General features: G+C 41.7%; 1 protein-coding gene across 3 annotated transcripts in view; it reads left to right on the plus strand.

Annotated features, from left to right (window-relative positions):
* Positions 1-3,018: 3,018 nt before the first annotated feature.
* The window catches only part of BAZ1A (bromodomain adjacent to zinc finger domain 1A), a 109,973-nt gene continuing 94,807 nt past the window's right edge, over positions 3,019-18,184 (plus strand). For 2 of the 3 annotated variants that reach the window (XM_065402918.1, XM_065402919.1), the window contains exons 1-2: positions 3,023-3,253; positions 12,816-13,094. In XM_065402918.1, the coding sequence (XP_065258990.1) occupies positions 3,141-3,253; positions 12,816-13,094 (392 nt within the window). In that variant the 5' untranslated portion in view covers positions 3,023-3,140. Of the gene's footprint in view, positions 3,254-12,815; positions 13,095-18,184 lie in introns of all 3 variants that reach the window. The other variant, XM_065402920.1, reaches the window with a different exon arrangement.

Consider the following 18,184-nt stretch of genomic DNA (forward strand, 5'->3'; position numbering starts at 1 on the left):
CGCACACCTAATTGGAATGGATATGAGCAACACATCTCGAAGAACAACAGTTACAAAGGTGAGTAACCGTTTTTTTTCTACCTTGACTCAAAAATGTATTTTTCAATTAAGTATTAAAGGTATAATGTATTATAACAACTTATAAATACTGTGTAGCAAAGACAAAAAATGCCCTTGTGAAAGTAAAAACATAATTTCTGAGATCTGTCAGAATTAATTAATTTCAACTTAAATGCTCAACCTTTCCTCTACCAGTAGCCATTAGCTTGTAGGTGTGTCATAAGGATTCAGTCCTATTCCTGTTGACTTGATTGGGAGCAGAATCAGGTGCTAAAATCTTGGTTTTGTAAAAACAGAAATGGTTTCAGAACTCAAAGCTAAATATACCAACTGCTTCACTGTATCCTAAGCAAGAGCAAATGGTACCTCTGATACCACAACCCTACTACTCAATCCTCATAGGGAAACAGCTGAGGGAATAAATAGGGGGGAGGAACAAGAGGAGGAAAAGGTGAGAACAAGAGAGAGAGAGGGCAAGGGAATCTGCTTTTGATGTCACAGTTCTATCAACTCATGAATTTTTCATGGATGCCAACTAGTTCTAAAATAATGCAGTACTGACAACCCCAACCATTCAAAAATCATTATATTGGCTCCAGAATCATTAAATTTTAATAAGTAATGAATTTGGGGCTTATTTTATTTCCTGTCTTTTCAGCCTTCAGGGTGCTCATTTTCAAGCTTTTGTCTGCAACCTTTAGAGGTAGAAACTTTTTCTTAAATTAAAGCTGAGATTCCCATCTAATCATGTCTCCAGGAGTTAGAGCTTTAAGACAGTGATATACTGCAAATTTCACCATGAAATCACGAGAATTGGCATTGCTGAATGCCATTACCCCAATATTTGTAGTTCAAACACTGTAAGGTTTTGATGCAAAACAGACAAAAACATGATTTCAGAGGAGCTTGTTAAATAAAAAGAAAATAAAAGGGTAGGAAATTTGGAGTGGACTTGGGACAAATCCTATTAATAATTTAAGCTAAACATTTTGTAAACTGACTAAATGCAGGGAATAAACATAACTTAAAATGTCAATGACCAAAACCATATTTTCCACCCAGCAGAATAATTCAAACTCTATGATTCTATATCATGGAAACTTTCATTTAGGCTTTGATCATGCAAATTACTCTAGTGCAGATAACTGCACCTGCATGAAGTGTCAGCGAAGTCCATGGACTTTTGATAAGCACAGGGGACTATACAAGTGCACGTATTTGCAGGAGCAGGGCTTTAGATTGTAAACTCCTATTTAGGCACCAATCCTTCAAATACTTATATGCATGTGAATAATCCTACTGAGTTAATAAAGTTATCCATGTGTTTTGCAGGACTGGCACCTTACATTTTAAAATCCTCAGGGTATGGCATCTAGCAAACCTGAGTGCTCAATCAATATATTTAAAATACATTTATTGAAATAAAAATCCATTTAAGAACAATAACAACAAGATGTGCTTTAATAAGGTAGTGCCTGCCTGTCCTTAGACCAGCTGAGCTGAAGGTAGCAGGTCATGCTTTGTGGCCCAGGCACTCCTAAACCATGTATGGGAGTTATACTTGAGAATAATTTTAACCACAGTATACGTCCCTGTTCCACCTGAACTCATACAGAAACATATCATTTTGGTCTTAAATAATGGAAGAGAGACATTTCTCCATAATTGTACTACCAGCACTAAAACCTCTGAGATTGCAATTTGTATGAAAGAGACTATAAAGTACTTTGATATTTCTATCCCTGATGAATTGAGCATGTACTGTGGCCAGTGGCTTTTTCCAAAGTTAAGAAGTCAGCGAGGGTTTTGTGTGAGTGTGCACAGAGAGAATTTTCGAAGTAGCAACAGTGATTTCTGAAGAGAGAAGAAAATCTGACACGGAATTTGAAAGGTCTTTATTCCCGTCTTTGAACATGAACTCCCCCTGTTAGCAGCAGCTTTCTCTAGTGTCCAAGTGACGTGTCATTAAAATCCCAACCTGCTTGGGTACCACACCATGAGGAGGAGCCAGGTCCTTGCCCCATATAGGTCACCCACCTCACTCTATAGATCTTTAGGCTGATAATTCAAAAATGGAGGATGAGTCTTCTCAGCCATTAATTAATAATGTAGCTCTCTGTCTTCCTGTGTGACACACGCGAGAAGGCACTGGGCGGCCAATAAAGATGTAGGGTAGAGAAGTGAAAAGCTCCTCCCAGCAGCTCTTCCTCATTGAGCTGAAGAAGTAGATCAAAAACTTCCCAGGAGCTGAGGGGGAAGACAGCAGAGCAAGAGGAGGAAAAGAAGCGAGGAGGAGAGGATCTTTTCATATCCCACCCAGGCAGAAAGGGGTCGGGACCCTATTAAACAGCAGGTAGGCAGGAGAAGGAGAGACCCCATTATACACCACCCAGACGGGCGGACAAGGAAGTCCCCATTACACACCAGCCGGGAATGAGAAGGGTGACCCCATTATACCCTTCCCGGCAGAGACGCGGGGGGGGGGGGGGGAGGCGGGAAGGGGGAGAGTCCCACTGGACACTAGCCCGGCAGGAAACGAAGGAGGAAGAGAAGTGATCGCCGCTCCCCCTCCCCCCGTGTTTGCTGTGTAGGGAGGAGGAGGCGGCGGCGAAGGGGGAGTGGAAGTTGGTGTCCGGCCCGGCGTGTGCAGGTCAGAGGCGGGGGAAGGGGGTGACCCTGCGGCCGGGGAACCGGAGGAGACAAAGCGCGATCGCAGCAGCCGGGGTATCCCCGAGCCGAGCACGTTGTGTGACTCGGAGCGGGGGGGGGGAGCCGCCTCCGCCTGCTGCTCGGCGTCATGGCCCCATTGTGAGGCAGGAGGAGGAGGCGGGGGAGGAAGGATCCGCAGCTCCCTCCTCACAGTCCCAGGCAGGCAGCGGCGTGTCAGGCACACAAAAGGCTGCCGCTGCCGCCGGATCCCCGTGCCGCCGCGACCCGGACTCTTTCCCCGGCTCTCCTGGGGGGAGGGACACGCCGGGCCCCGCTCCCTCCTCCCCAGGCCGCTGCTCGCTCGCACTCACGCTCGTTTTCCCTCCAATTTGAAGCGGGTCGGGGCAGGAAGGAGCGCGCGGAGCGGGGCGATGCCGCTGCTGCACCGAAAGCCCTTCGTGAGGAAGAAGCCCCCCGCCGACCTGCGGCCCGACGAGCGCGTCTTCTACTGCAGGGTCACCAACGAGATCTTCAGGGACTACGAGTAAGAGACTCCCCCCTCCCCCCGCGTGTGTCCGCTTCCCCGGGCGGGCCAGGGCAGTTTAACCTCCCGAACGGCTGCTGACATCTGGGGTGGGAGGGGATTCCCCGCTCGGCGCCCCGGGGACCCTCCGCTGGGAGCGCTGTGGCCGGCGAGCCGTACTCCTCTCCGGCGGGGGGGGGGGTGCCCCGCGGGGACCGGGGGAATCCCCTCCCCGGAGCCCTCCTCACCCCCGGGGTCTCGTCAGGGTTAGGGAAGGGAGGTCACTCGCCGCCCCTCCGCCGGCCGGGGCTCCCTGGGGCGGCGGGGAAGCAGCTGGCCGAGCTGCCCCGCGTGCGGTGTCATCGGCCGTGGGCCGCCAGAGGCGGCGGGGAAGTGAAAGTTGAGCGGGCGGCAGCAAGTGCCTGGCTTCTTCGGAGCCGCATGTCGGCGGCTACTAGGCCTCGGTGTGTGCACCAGCCCCTAGAGCAGGGGCACAACGGTCACCGGGCCGCTGGCACTGAACCGCCGCGCGCCTAACTCTGCGGCGGCCGGGCCGCGGTTTAAATAACGCCGCGGGGGAGCGGCGGCCCCTGCGGGCGGGGGAGCAGCCTGACATGTGCTAGCCTCACTATTGTTGTCGTAGCAGCCGGGCCGGGGTGGCGCAGCATGTGGAGTCAACTCAGCCTCCCCCCGACACTTAACCCCTTGTTCTCGCCTGGGGTTGCTGTGCCTCTGCGGGTAGCCCCTGGCGTCGCCCCCGCCAGCTCCAGTGCACTGCCGGGTTGGGAGTTGCTGGGTGACCGTTTGAACTCACTCCTAGCTCCCGGTCTTGAACGTGCCCTGCCGCAGCGGTTGCCGTTGCTCGGACGCCTAAGCAATAGGAGGGGGGTTCTTTCATCACACAGCTTTGCAGCCCTGAGACTCGTCCTTTGCGGTTGGGGAGGATTGCTGGGGACGGAGGATGTTGCATCTGTCCTTGAGGGCACTAATATCACGGGTATTATGGTAGTATCTTTAATCCCAAACACTTTGCAGGCTCTCTGCTCAAAGCAGCCTCTTAAGGTCTTCTATGGCTCCCCTTAATAAGTAACTGAGCTTCTCCATGTCAGAGGAACACCGACTTAATGCAGTAAAAAAACACCCCAAACAAACCCAACACGGTTACAAGTAGTACACTTGCCCCTCAGGTTCCCCCTCCAATATTTATAGTTTTACAATAATTTTTCTATTTTTAAAAAATGTTTCTTTCCCCTGTTTTTGTGTTAAAGACCAATCGAGATTGTAAAACAAAGTGTTGTCATATGTACCAGGTATATTAAAAAAGCAGAGACAATTATTTTTTTCTATTCTCTTACACTTATGCTGATTATAATTATTACTTTGTAACAGTAGTGGGTAAGAAGTCTTTAGAGAGATATGATATTTTTAAAGCTGACCCTTTTAACTTTACAATCGGATCCAGCATTCTTTCTAAGATATGAATGTTAATTAACCACCTCCATCCACCCACAAAATAGTCCCAAAAATCAAATATTGTCTTTTATTTATATATATATATATATATATATAATGCAGCCTAGCGAGATTAAATCAGAAATACTTTCATTTGCAGCATATGAAATTAGAGCACACCTAAGTCTTCTCATGCTTGGACTTGTTTTTGCTACTCAAATAGACCTCACCTAACAAAACCTTAAGAGAAGTTGGATTAAGTACTTTTGAAAGGGTTTTCTGAGCAAAGCAGTGGAGGAGAGAATTTAAAAACAAAAGCCCTAAAGAAGGTTTATTAAGAAGTGTAGTTCGGAAGTGTTTGCATTAAGGTCTCAAGGATGTACAGGGCAGGAACCTAAGGACCCAAGTTTTTCTGCAGAACATAAAACTTCTCATAATTCCATTATTTTGAAAGTTTCTTTTATAAATTAGAATTATTGTTATCACAGTATTATAGCTGACTCTCATTGACATCCCAGGTGCATTGAAGAGGTGTGAAGATTAAAAAAATAAGAATGTCACTCATTCTTTGGAAAGGGCCAGATTCCATTTTTCAATCTGGTTTGTAGGCTGGAGGATAAATTTTGGATTACATACTACACTCAGGTCTCAATGAATCTCCTCCCAGATCGGATGATACTTTGCATATATATTCAAGGATTGAATATGGCCTTCATGTACTAACTAAACTTTCAGTTACTATTTATCGTATTAGATATCACTCAGTAGGAAAATATTCTCTCACTTTCTGGATCACTGCTATTTCTGCACTCGCCTGTTCTCCTGTATCTGTTTCTCTTCCCCTTGCTTTGTTTCTGGTGGTGTTTAGGCTGGAAGAAAAGGTGGTATGTTTTTAGTTTGATTTGTTTTTTTAAAAATCAAGTTAGCCAATATGATTTGAAACATCACTTAACAACTTGTATAGTCATAGTTTAACACCTTTAAAATTGTGTTAGCTGGTTGTGGTGTACCCTAACTGAGAGTAGTGTTTAAAAGTGCATTAGCTAACACGTTTGGAAAACCTACCTTTCTTCCTTCTCTGTACATGGCCAATGAGATTTATGAGGGCTGGGGAGTTCACACTTTCCAGACCATTGTTTGTTTTATGCTCTGTGCAGTTGGGAAGACAACACTGCCTCAGTGTACACTCACTTTGTATTTAGGTTACTTTTGCAACCATAAGACCTAGAATCTTTTTTTTTTTTTTTTTTTTTAAAAGTCCAGATTGCACAGAATCTGAATTGGCCACATAAATACATCATATAGGCTGGATCTAGCACATTAGGTATTAGACACCTCAATTTACATTATGTGCTTAAGAGTTGGTATTACTGCAAGTTTGCACAAATAACAAACTTGGAAATCATCTGGCTGCAAATTTACTTTTATAATTACTATTAGCAGCAGTAATAGAGATGTATTTCTTACATTTTTGTATCATCCCTTTATTATTGGACAGCCGTCATGATAATAACCAATGCATGTAGAACTCAGCAGGACTAACATTTTAAAAAGACTTTTTTTAGTGATCTAGAACTTATTTTCCAATAGGGTGAAATAATATTTCATAATTCTGTAATCTACAAAAGAGGGGTTGTGCAGTGAGATGGCAAAATTTGCAGGTGGCACAGTTATTTAGGGTTATCAAGACTAGAGAGGACTGGAAATCTTTAGTGATACCTATCAAAGCTGGGGAATTAAACAGTAGGATGGCAGATTAAATTCAGTATTGACGGTTGCAAGATATTGCATGCTGGAAGGAATAATTTAAATTATTTGCATACCTTGCTAGTAGTAGTAGTAGGCATCCTTCAGTCTTGAGAGACCATGGATATGCACCCTGAGAGGTAAAGAATTTACTCAATTGGTTTTATGGCAGCCATGGCTGCGGCTGAAGAGACCCACTTGAGAGAGTGAGTTTCTGCTGCATCTGTCACATTTAAAGGTGGTATTTCGACCCTTTGGGCTCTAACTTCTGTGAGCTCTTTTCTCCTCTGCTAAACTGGACTGCTTCCTCTCGTAACTCTGGAGACCTTTGTTAAGCTCTTGTTTCCAAAGGCTGTGGTCCTGAGTATGATTTTCCCAGTTATCCACATCCATGTCCATTTCTTTGAGGTCTCGCTTGCAAACGTCCTTGAAACGCAATTTTGGGCATCCTTTGTGTCTTTTTTCAGATGCCAATTCTCTGTAGAGGATGTCCTTTGAGATGTGCCCATCATTCATCACACATACCCAAGCCATCATAGGTGTCTCTGTTTGAGGAGTGTTTTCATGCTGGGTATACTGGCCCGCTTGAGCACCTAAGTGTTGGTGACTCTGTCCCTCCAGGAGATTTCAAAGATTTGACAAAGGCAATGCATATGAAAGCTGTTAAGCCTCTTTTCCTGATGAGAGTATAAGGTCCATGCCTTGCTCCAGTACAAAAGTGTGCTGATAACACATACACAATACACACAGATCTTTTGCATTTTCTGTAACAGGTCAGGAAAAAGATCTGAGTATCACTGTGGACAGCTCAATGAAAACCACCTCTTGGTGCGTAGCGGCATCTGAAAAAACAAACGCTAGGATGCATGAGAAATGGAATGGAAAAATTATAAAGCCCTTTAAAAATTGGTGGTACTATCTGGTAGAATGTGAGGTGCAGAGCCGTGCAGTGTTTCTTCCATATGAAGAGAGACTGAAAAGACTGGGAATGTTTAGTACAGAGAGGAGAAATAAAGAGGGGACAAGAGAGAGATACAAAATAATGAATGGTATAAAGAGAGTAGTTGGGGCACTTCTGTTTGCCCTGTCTAATAATATAAGAGCAATGGGACACTTGGTGAAATTGAAGGTCAGCATATTTGAAACTGATCAAAGGAAACACTTTTTACTCAACTGCACAATCAGCCAGTGGAACACACAGACACGAGATATTATTGATGCCAGTAGTTTAGCAGAATTCCAAAAATGTGTAAATGGATAATGAGAGCATACATAGTTACATTACGGTGTTGGTATATTATTTTTTAAAGAGAAACCCAGAATTTTGGAATATATTCTTCAGGGAATAGCTAACCTCTAACTAAGGAGTTTAGGAAGAAACTGTAGGCAGATGAGTCCATAACTGCTCACTTTGGGGTGTTTTGTACATTGCTTTGAAGATTTCATATTGACCCCTTTTGAAGATAGGATATTTTGGAACACAGGAAATGCCATTCACACCAGCATCCTTGTAAGTCAGTATCCTAACATCATGCCTATGTGTACATTGTATGTTAGATGCCGATAGGGATCCATATTTAAAAAAAAAAGAGATTACTGGCTTGAGAAAAGGTTTTTCTTTTTTCTTTTCTAAATTCAGGATAATCATTTATTTTCTACCCTTTACATTGGGTTTAGCATATGGCAGGATGAAGTAACATTTTGCAATATTTGATGCTTGTGTTTTTAATTCTGTTTTAAGTAAACTTTCTTTCCTTAGCATTTTAAACTTTCTAAAAAAAGAAATTGACTTGAAATAAGCTTATTCTTAGACACACTCAACAATAAAAACATATATTTAGTAGGTCTTGGGGTAAGAGGAAACATTTGAATATGTTCAATTTAATCAGAACCACACACACCATTTTGGCCGTTGCACAAGGCTGCAGAAACGCCTAAATCAGGCTTCTGCGGCCTTTCACAAAGATTCTCAGTGCAGAAACTGGATGCAATTTCTTTTTCTTTTTTTTTAATTGAATCTGGCTCATAATAAATCCTTTTTACTTATTTAGTAACAGGATTGAACTACTTTTCAAGGCTTTTGCCCAGGATTTTGTCAATGGGTTTATTCTTGCATAAAAAGTTAACTGTTTACATTGCTAATACTTTGTACATTTCTAAATATAAATACAAACATGCCATTCAAATTCATGGTTTAGCATAAAGGCTTCCAACAAAAGGAACTCCAACTTAGTCCTCTGGATTGCAACTTGATTTTTGCTACTGTGGAACCCCTGGAAGTCAAATGGGGTTTATGTAGGCTGAAGGGTCCATTCTAATGGGCCTCAACTGCCATTCCATGTGAACTTCATCCTAATATGTTCAGGTGCAGAGATCTTGGAAAAGTTGGTGATCTTAAAATGCCATATATGTCACAGCTTTTCAACATAAAGGGATGTAATAAGGACACAATTGCAATTTTAACTCTAATTGTATTTGCTTTTGTGAATTTAAATGCAACATGAAGTATGCTCAATCAAACCTTTTATTTTTCTATTTCTTTTAATACAGAATATTGTAACTACCACTACTTAGCTGTATTGGTAGCTTCTATTTACATAACTGCAATGGCACAAAGATGCCTCCATGGAGCAGGAGTGCAGGAATATTAAAAATCTATTGACATGATGTTGGATTTTTGTTCTCTCAGACCCAGTTTCAGTGAAATCATTAATATGTTACAATAACATGTTAATGGCCTGTGACATAAATTATCTGTCTGATGTGCTGTTTGTAGCCGCTAGCAAAAGTTAAGGGATGCTGCCAAGATTAAATGTCATCAATTTTTTAAAGTGAGAGAGAGCTGAAAGGTAGTTTCAGGGACTTTGCCTACTTCTGTGTCTTTGTGACTATTTTGATGGTTTTATAAGCACATTTACTTTTTTTTGCAAATGATTTTTTTCTCCCTGCTGATGTGTGGAAAAACCCACACTAAACAAAAGAGTAAACTAACTACAGAGAAACAGGCTACACAAAGTGTTGTTGTAGAGTGATTGAAAATTTTTTTTTCCCCCTCAAATCTGTTTCATTCATGGTAATCTTAGCTTTCACTTGTAACAAATTTACTTGTAGATTTTACTTGAGAGATGTGTGGGTTTTTTTTTTTTTTTTTTTTTTTAAGTTGAAGGTGTCATTTAAATCAGTGTTTCTCAAACTAGGGCTGCCGCTTGTTCAGGGAAAGCCCCTAGCGGGCCGGGCCAGTTTGTTTACCTGCCGCGTCCGCAAGTTCGGCCGATCGCGGCTTCCACAGGCCGTGGTTCGCAGCTCCAGGCCAATGGGGGCTGCAGGAAGCGATGCAGGCCGAGGGATGCGGCAGGTAAACAAACTGGCCCGGCCCGCCAGGGGCTTTCCCTGAACAAGTGGCGGCCCTAGTTTGAGAACCACTGATTTAAATAACATGTCTGTCCCCACCACTCCCTCAGAAAAAGGTAGCAGCCCTGAAAGGGACACTGTCAATTTGATTTTTATGTTTCAAGTGAACAAATTTTTAAAAACTCCAGTTTCTGATAGTGCCTCTTTTAAATAGTATATCCTGAAACTTTTTAAAAATAATTACTGTATATACTCGATCATTAGCCGGTTCATTTATAAGCTGACCCCCCCAAGATGGATAAGTAAAAAATTTTTTATGACCCATTCATAAGCTGACCCTATAATTCAGGGGTCAGCAAACTTTGGCTCCCGGGCCATCAGGATAAGCTGCTGGCGGGCCGAGATGGTTTGTTTACCTCGAGCATTCGCAGGCACGGAGGTAAACCTAAGTAAACAAAGTGTCCCGGTGCGCCAGCTGCTTACCCTGACGGGCCGGGACAGCAACTGGTGGGGAAATGTTTTGGGGGGGAAGAAGCTGGGGGTCAGGGGAGTAACCCCTGTGACCACCCCCCACATGAACCCACCCCCCACCCACTCCCCATGCCATCCCTTCCCACCTATTCTGGGGAGGGCCAGGGGACGATGTCTCTGGCCTGGCTGGAGTTGCTCTGGCAGGCTGGGCAGTGCGCCCGCAGCCTGCTCCGGCAGGCCAGACCGGGCAGCGCGGCCGCAGCATATTTCAGCTGGCTGGGCTGGGCGGCACGGCCACAGTGTGCTCCGGCGGGTCGGGTGGTGCAGCTACAGCCTGCTCTGGGGGGCGGGGCTGAGCGGCATGGCTGCAGCCTGCCAGCCCCAGAGCTGCAGCTGCTTCGGAGGCTGGGGGAGAGCAGCGTGGCCAGAAGCGGAGAGACTCTGGCCCCGCCTCTTCCCTTCTGGCTCTGCTGGCTGTGCTGCTTCTCCTTGCTCCCTCTGTTGGGGGGAGGGGCTGTGTCCCACCTCTCCCTCTCTATACCCGTTCATAAGCTGACCCCCTTCTCTGGTGCTTCTCTTTTTTACTAAAAAAAAATTCGGCTTATGAATGAGTATATATGGTAGTTTGAAAAAAAAAAAAAAATTCTGATCGCCAGTTGATAATTCTAAGAATTTCCTCAGCAAAGGAAGAACTAGGTGATTGACAGGGAAATAGTGGAACTATACACCAAAGGCTCCAGTCCTGCAAAGATTTAGTAAATATTTATATGCATTGAAGACTACTCCTAGTGTAAAAATTAAGTGCATGCATTAGTCTTTGAAGAATTGGGACCAAAGATGCTGTGAAATGCACAAAGTAGAGAAACTGGTGTTCTTTTAAGGAAGTTTTCCTAATGTATGGGAAGCGCCCATTTTGAAGGCATGTGGAGGACTAGCTGGGAGACACAGCCAGACTATCAATTGTCCTGTAGAGTCTCAGCTTTCATGTACACAGTGTTTGTGTCTAGCTGTTATGGTTGCAATGCAAACTTTGAAAAGGTGAAGCAAATGTAACCGATCCACAGATGTCTGCCTGAGTGTGAAAAGAGCCTAAAACAATAGCTCTGAGGCATGAGCTGCCCCATTCACTTCATTGGGTGCTAACTCAGATGACAATGATAATACTTTAAATGTCACCCTTGTTAACTGTTTCACTCATCATCAAAGCATGCAAAAAAAAAAAAAAAAAGTATCACATTATGTAGATGTATACCAGTATATCCCAAAGTATGGAGTGGACACCCTGGGGATGGGGCATTATAGATTAGCTGAAATGACACAGAAGATGTTAAATTTGTCGTGTGTCTTAATTTATAACAACACACGGTAGGGTTGCAGGGGGGAGGTCAGGCGGCAATGATTGGTTTCATTACGCTGAAGTGGTCCTCAGCTTTTAAATGTTTAGGAAACACTGCATTAAGGAATACGTATTTAAAGGCACACTGTCAAACTGTTAGTTGATCCACATTATGTGATGTATTTTAACATAACTATAATCTACTAAATGGCTTTGATTCTACATTTACTTAAAAAAAATCAACTATTCCATCTAGAAATTAATTTAACAAACCACTATTTTTGCCAGGTTCATCAAAAAATATTGTGATGGGCTCACCCTGCAACAGCTGTTGAATAATCAATACTGTAGAAATTATGCTGGTGTTCTAAACAGGAAGTAAACAAGAATAACCATGGTAATTTCAGTATTAATTGGAACACAAGAGGGGAAGAAAAATCAATATTTGCCAAATTGAAAAGGGGGATGGGAAGAATCCGCAGAAAAAATATTTTAATGCTTTTATAAGAGCAATGCAAACAGTGAAAGAACAAAAACTATTTAAAAGAAGTGCTTGGTGTTATTTTTTAACTTCCCCATTGATGGGCCAGAACACTCAAAAGCACTCAAGAGTTTTGACTGCTGAAAAGCAAACTGGAACTTAAATGAATTAAAAACATTTTAAGAAAAAAAAATTGCCAGACTATTTTATACTTGTACAATTTTAGATGCTGATTTTGTAAGCATATAAATGGGGTGGTGGTGTTAAATTTACACCCATGAGTAGTCTCATTGAACTCAGTGGGACTACTCCGATATATAAAATTACTCATGTATGTGCGCTTCTTTGCAGGGCCTAAGGGCCTGACACTGCCCAGTTAAAATCAGAGGGAGTTTTGCTGCATGTAGACTGTAGTGAGAACAAGTTTTGGCACTACAGTAGTAGATTTATCAAGCACTGAAATATTAGGTTGAACAGAAGTGGCAAAATGACCCTTTAAATATTCCATCATGAAGTGAGAGCTAATAATAACGTGTTCTAGATATACTGTAATGTCTGTAATTTAAGTCTGGAGATACTACAATCTACAACTCGAACAGAAGCAGTGCAATGTTTAAATTTTAGACGTGTAAAGAGTGTTTTTCACTTAGTTGATTGAAAACATGTCACACCATATTAACTGTGACTAAACTGTAGGTGTTAGGTAGAATTCTATTCACTCTTTTTCTTTTTTTCTTCATTTATAGTGACTTTTTTGAACGCACCATTCTGTGTAACAGCCTTGTATGGAGCTGTGCTGTCACAGGTAAACCTGGACTCACATATCAGGAAGCACTGGAATCAGAAAAGAAAGCCAGACTTAATCTCCAGAGTTTTCCAGAGGCACTCATAGTTCCAGTTCTGTATTTGGCCACCCTAACCCATCGCTCACGACTTCATGAAATCTGTGATGAAATCTTTGCTTATGTCAAGGATCGATATTTTGTTGGCGAAACAGTGGAAGTAGTTAGAAATAATGGTGCAAGGTAAACACATTTTATATGTATTATTCATTAAATATGTGTTATGGTATATGTATTTTTATTATTTACTTATTCATGTATTTATTTTTACAAAACTTGGGGTTATGAATTCTGTAACAAGCTATTTGTAGGACAAGTACAATGTCTCTTGCTAGCCATGTGATTAATGCTGTTTATTGTGTTACTAGTGGCTAGGGTTGGATTCCTGGGCTCAGTTTCTCATTCCTTGGCTTGGCAGTTACTGTGGTTGCTGGAGCCAGCGCATCCAGCCCCTTGGCATTTTTTTCCAGAGCGGCCCTATTGATGCTGAAGTAACATTGATGTGTTCTGAAGGAATTCCCATTCAGCCCTCTGTCAAGGAAAGCCACTGCAGTGCACAGAGTGGGCTGGCGTTTGGGTGGTTTGACATCCATTAAGGTCCAAAAAACATGCTGTGTGATCAAAGGTTACTTGAATGGAACACAGGAAAATGTTTGCAAATTATCATGATTTTTGAGTGGAAAAATGATATAAACTTTGGTGACAAACTATTAGTTGATGTACTAGGTAACAGATGTACAAACGTTTGGAGTGAGATGTAATTATCAACTAGGGAACATTATGAATGACTGCTAAACACTTCCTTAAAGACTTCTTTGATAAGTCTTGTGAAGTGAAGTAGTGTGGAAGTCACCAAATGGTATTTTTGTACCCCCAAAGTGGCAAAATTTTAGAAAGGGAAATAAGCAATTTAAGCTGGGTTATCCAAGTTTTGTAATTGGTAGACTAAAAACACTTCCATTCCAAGAGCATTAGTTTGTTACAGGAACATGCTCAGAAAAGTGAGGAATGGTGAGAGAGGGATATAATATTTGGTCATTCCAGGGTGCACATATTTTTCTATAGGTTTTTAAAGCTGTTTCAGCTCATACTGTATATATGAACATGTTATGTGCTGCTAACAATGCTTCTTTTTGGTACTATTTTTGTATGAGTTACAGAACCCTTTAGTTAAGGGAATGAGTGGTGAGGCCACTACTATTAAGGGTTTGGAGAAATCCTGAATTTTAAAGGTATTTTTCTCAGATGTGATCACTTTCATATTTGAATCCATTAGTTTATAGTTAGCTATAAGTGTGTGTGTTGGGTTGTATTTTCCCTTACATTGTTTCTCTGAAGGGACCAGGAAATGTTCTTAATTTCAAGTCATAAAGTTTTCATTTAAATCCCAATCCTGCAAAGATTTCCACATGCTTAAATTTACACACTGAATAGTCCCATTGATGGGAATACTCGGAGTGTAAATTTAAGCATATGTATACATTTTTGCTGGATTGGGCCTTTGTCCTGTTGGGGGCGAGGCAAGCTTCGCCATGCCATGAAGTAGTCGGATGGCATGACACAGCAGCCTGTGGATGCCCTGACATCTGTGGCAAAACCCTGTATATGTTAGAGGGGACAGGGTCTGCATATTTATTGGAGGCCCACCCTTTCATATGATTCCTGGCTTTGCCTTTTTTCAGATACAGAAATAGTTGTACTATGTAGTAGAAATAGGGTTTTAATCAAATAATTAAAATACGAGTCCATGTGCTCCAGTGGAATATTGGCGAATTCAGATGTCTCTGAATTTGCCAAATAAGCGCACTCACATTGTCGTCTTCTTGGGCCTGGTCTACACCCCTGACCAATGTAGCTATGCCGGCCTAACCTCAGTGTGGGGGTAGCTATGTCAATGGAAGAATGCTTCCATCAACACATTGTTCAAGGAGGTGATGTTCCTGCTCTGATACGAAAAACCCCTTCTGTCAATGTAGACTGCATCTATGCTATGGGATTATGGCGGCGCAGCTACGGTTAAGTAACTAAGCCGGTATAGTGTAGATATACTCTGAGGCTCTACCTCTACCCAGGGGTATGTACTGGGCCCAGTCCTATTTAAGATATTCATAAATGATCTGGAAGAAGTGATAAACAATGAGGTGGCAAAATTTGCAGATGATACAAAACTACTCAAGATAGTTAAGTCCCAAGCAAACTGTGAAGAGCTACAAAAGGATCTCTCAAAACTGGGTGACTGGGCAACAAAATGGCAGATGAAATTCAGTGGTGATAAATGCAAAGTAATGCACATTGGAAAACATAATCCCAGCTATACATATAAAATGATGGGGTCTAAATTAGCTGTTACCACTCAAGAAAGAGATCTTGGAGTCATAGTGCATAGTTCTCTGAAAACATCCACTCAATGTGCAGCGGCAGTCAAAAAAGCGAACAGAATGTTGGGAATCATTAAAAAAGGGATAGATAATAAGACAGAAAATATCATATTGCCTCTATATAAATCCATGGTACGCCCACATCTTGAATACTGTGTGTGGATGTGGTCACCCCATCTCAAAAAAGATCTATTGGAATTAGAAAAGGGCAACTAAAATGTTTAGGGGTATGGAACGGCTGCTGTATGAGGAGAGATTAATAAGACTGGGACTTTTCAGCTTGGAAAAGAGGCGACTAAGGGGGGATCTGATAGAGGCCTATAAATAAGGAAATGTTATTTCCTCCTCATAACACAAGAACTAGGGGGCCACCAAATGAAATTAATAGGCAAGAGGTTTAAAACAAACACAAGAAAGTATTTTTTCACACAACACACAGTCAACCTGTGGAACTCCTTGCCAGAGGATGTTGTGAAGGCCAAGACTATAACGGGGTTCAAAAGGGAGCTAGATAAATTCATGGAAGATAGGTCCATCAATGGCTATTAGCCAGGATGGGCAGGGATGGTGTCCCTAGCCTTTGTTTGCCAGAAGCTGGGAATGGGCGACAGGATGGATCATTTGATGATTACCCGTTCTGTTCATTCCCTCTGGGGCACCTGGCATTGGCCACTGTCGGAAGACAGGATACTGGGCTAGATGGACCTTTGGTCTGACCCAGTATGGCCATTCTTATGTTCTTATATCACATCATTAGTCTTAGTTGAGCACTAGTTCTAATGTTGCAAATTATTTGAGCTTGTTTTGTGTGGGGCGATGGTTGGTCTCCTCTGTCTCTTAGTTGTAGACTTTAGGCTTGGCTTAGCTGATGGTCAGAGATTTTCACTCCACTGTCTCTGGATGTCTGGTTCAAGAAAGAGAGCAGAATACAACTTCAGGAGGTGGTGTTGGTGCAGGAGAATGTCCTTCCTTTCTTTCCTCATGGTTAGTCTTTTTAGGGTTCAGTGTCCCCTTGCTTTGCCTTGGGGACTACCTTTGTCTAATTCAGGGTTCTAACATGTTGGCTATAGTTCAGTGTGGACCAATAATCTGGTATCTTGATCTGAAGTCATTGTAGAATATTCCTATCTGAGGTGGACACTTTCTTGCAAAGTGCTTGTGATCACCAACAGAATGCCCTTTTTGGAAGTGGACATGTGAGAGGCCCATGTGAGAAGAAGTTGGCAACACTTTCTATCAAATGGAATAAGGCCCATTCTCACCTTGCTAAATATAATGTTAATCATCAATTACCCTTTCACATATTTCCATTTGTTTCTTGTGACAGCTAGTGAGCATGATAAGGGAAAATGTTCAGTTGAAAAGTAGATGCATAATTGGTTAATGCAACTACAGACAAAGTTTGCTGCCTTGTTTCTTCACAGGATGAAATTCGGAGTCCTTTTCACATTTCCGTTAAGAGGTTAATGCACCACATTTATGCATATATATAATGCTCTCCTGTAAAATATTTGTTCATTTCACTTTGAGAATAAATTGAAATATTGAGCTATTGTTCTGATCAAATTGCAATATAAGTTTATCTCTGAATAATTGGATTTGCCTCAGTAAGTGTTACATTTTATCTGAATTTTAATAATTTAGGAGAATTTTCATTCATTTTTAATACGAAGGTGACTGACAAAAAAACAAGCATATTTTAATTAATAACGCTGGTGTATGAATTAGAATGTGGAACTACAAAATACACTCAGATTTTAGCTAAACTCCTGAAATTAATGTAATCTTTTTAAATGACTAATAAAAGATTGAATTAAAGGCTGGCAAGAAGAATTTTAGGTAAAAGGTCTGTTTCCACTAAGGACTAAGCCGTTCAGGTTTGTCTACTCTTAAACATATGAGCATGAATTGTGTATTTTGTAAAATTAACTATTATACATGCACTAAGGCTGATAGTCTAGAATAGTAGTCCTGCATGGCTTATATTGGAGATCCAAGTTAGCTTTTTAAAATGCATGGCAAACAAAGTGCAAAAATCATGTTACTGCTGAAGTATCTCTCTGTCTGGAGTCATATAATTAAACAGTATAAAGGGGGGGGGAAGACATAAGTTATTCCCCTTTTACAGCAGTTGACTGTTAATTGGACTTTGGCCTATATTTTCAAAGTATTGCATGGGGTCGTTAAGTGTAGAAGTCCATGTTATGTATAAATAATATTACAATTAATAAAAGGATTTATGTGTATTGATCCTCTTGTCCAGCTTTGAAAATTTAGCCTGAAGCCTAAACTCTTATTGAAAATATGGTTTTCAGGCAAAATAGAAATTTACTGTATTAGATCTCTTTTGACCTATATTGCTTTGATATATTTTAACAAAAAGAAATGTGGTCACAGTCAACCTGTAAAAAAAAAATCATAATTTTTTTGTCTCTGAGAGTAACAAAATTTGGCAGTGACCAATATGACACATATATGGATTGTTTTCAATACATCACTTAATTTGGATCCTGTGGGAAATATAGGGTGTGATCATATAATTAAAGACTGTATCATAGTGCATACACAATACAGCGGCTGAATTAAAGTTACTCAAGAAATCTTAATTCTGGCATTTTCTAACTTTTGAATGCTTGTGTTTGCTCTTTCTTATGTTTTTAATAAAAAGTAAACTGGAAAATAAAATGTATCATATTGACCCTCCAACCTGGGTCATTAGCATGGTTGGGGCCTTTAAATCTGCAATACAGACCTTTACCACTTCAGCTAACTGAGTAACTGGTGGTAGTAATAGGCTGCTATTTCTGTATGGACTATGTATGTTGGGGTGGGGGGTAAGAAAGACACTGTCAGTGTATTTCACAGTTGTTTCCTAGGAGGGAGCACGAGAACACT

This window comes from Emys orbicularis, chromosome 4 (genome assembly GCF_028017835.1).
Source record: "Emys orbicularis isolate rEmyOrb1 chromosome 4, rEmyOrb1.hap1, whole genome shotgun sequence".
Lineage (NCBI taxonomy): Eukaryota > Metazoa > Chordata > Testudines > Emydidae > Emys > Emys orbicularis.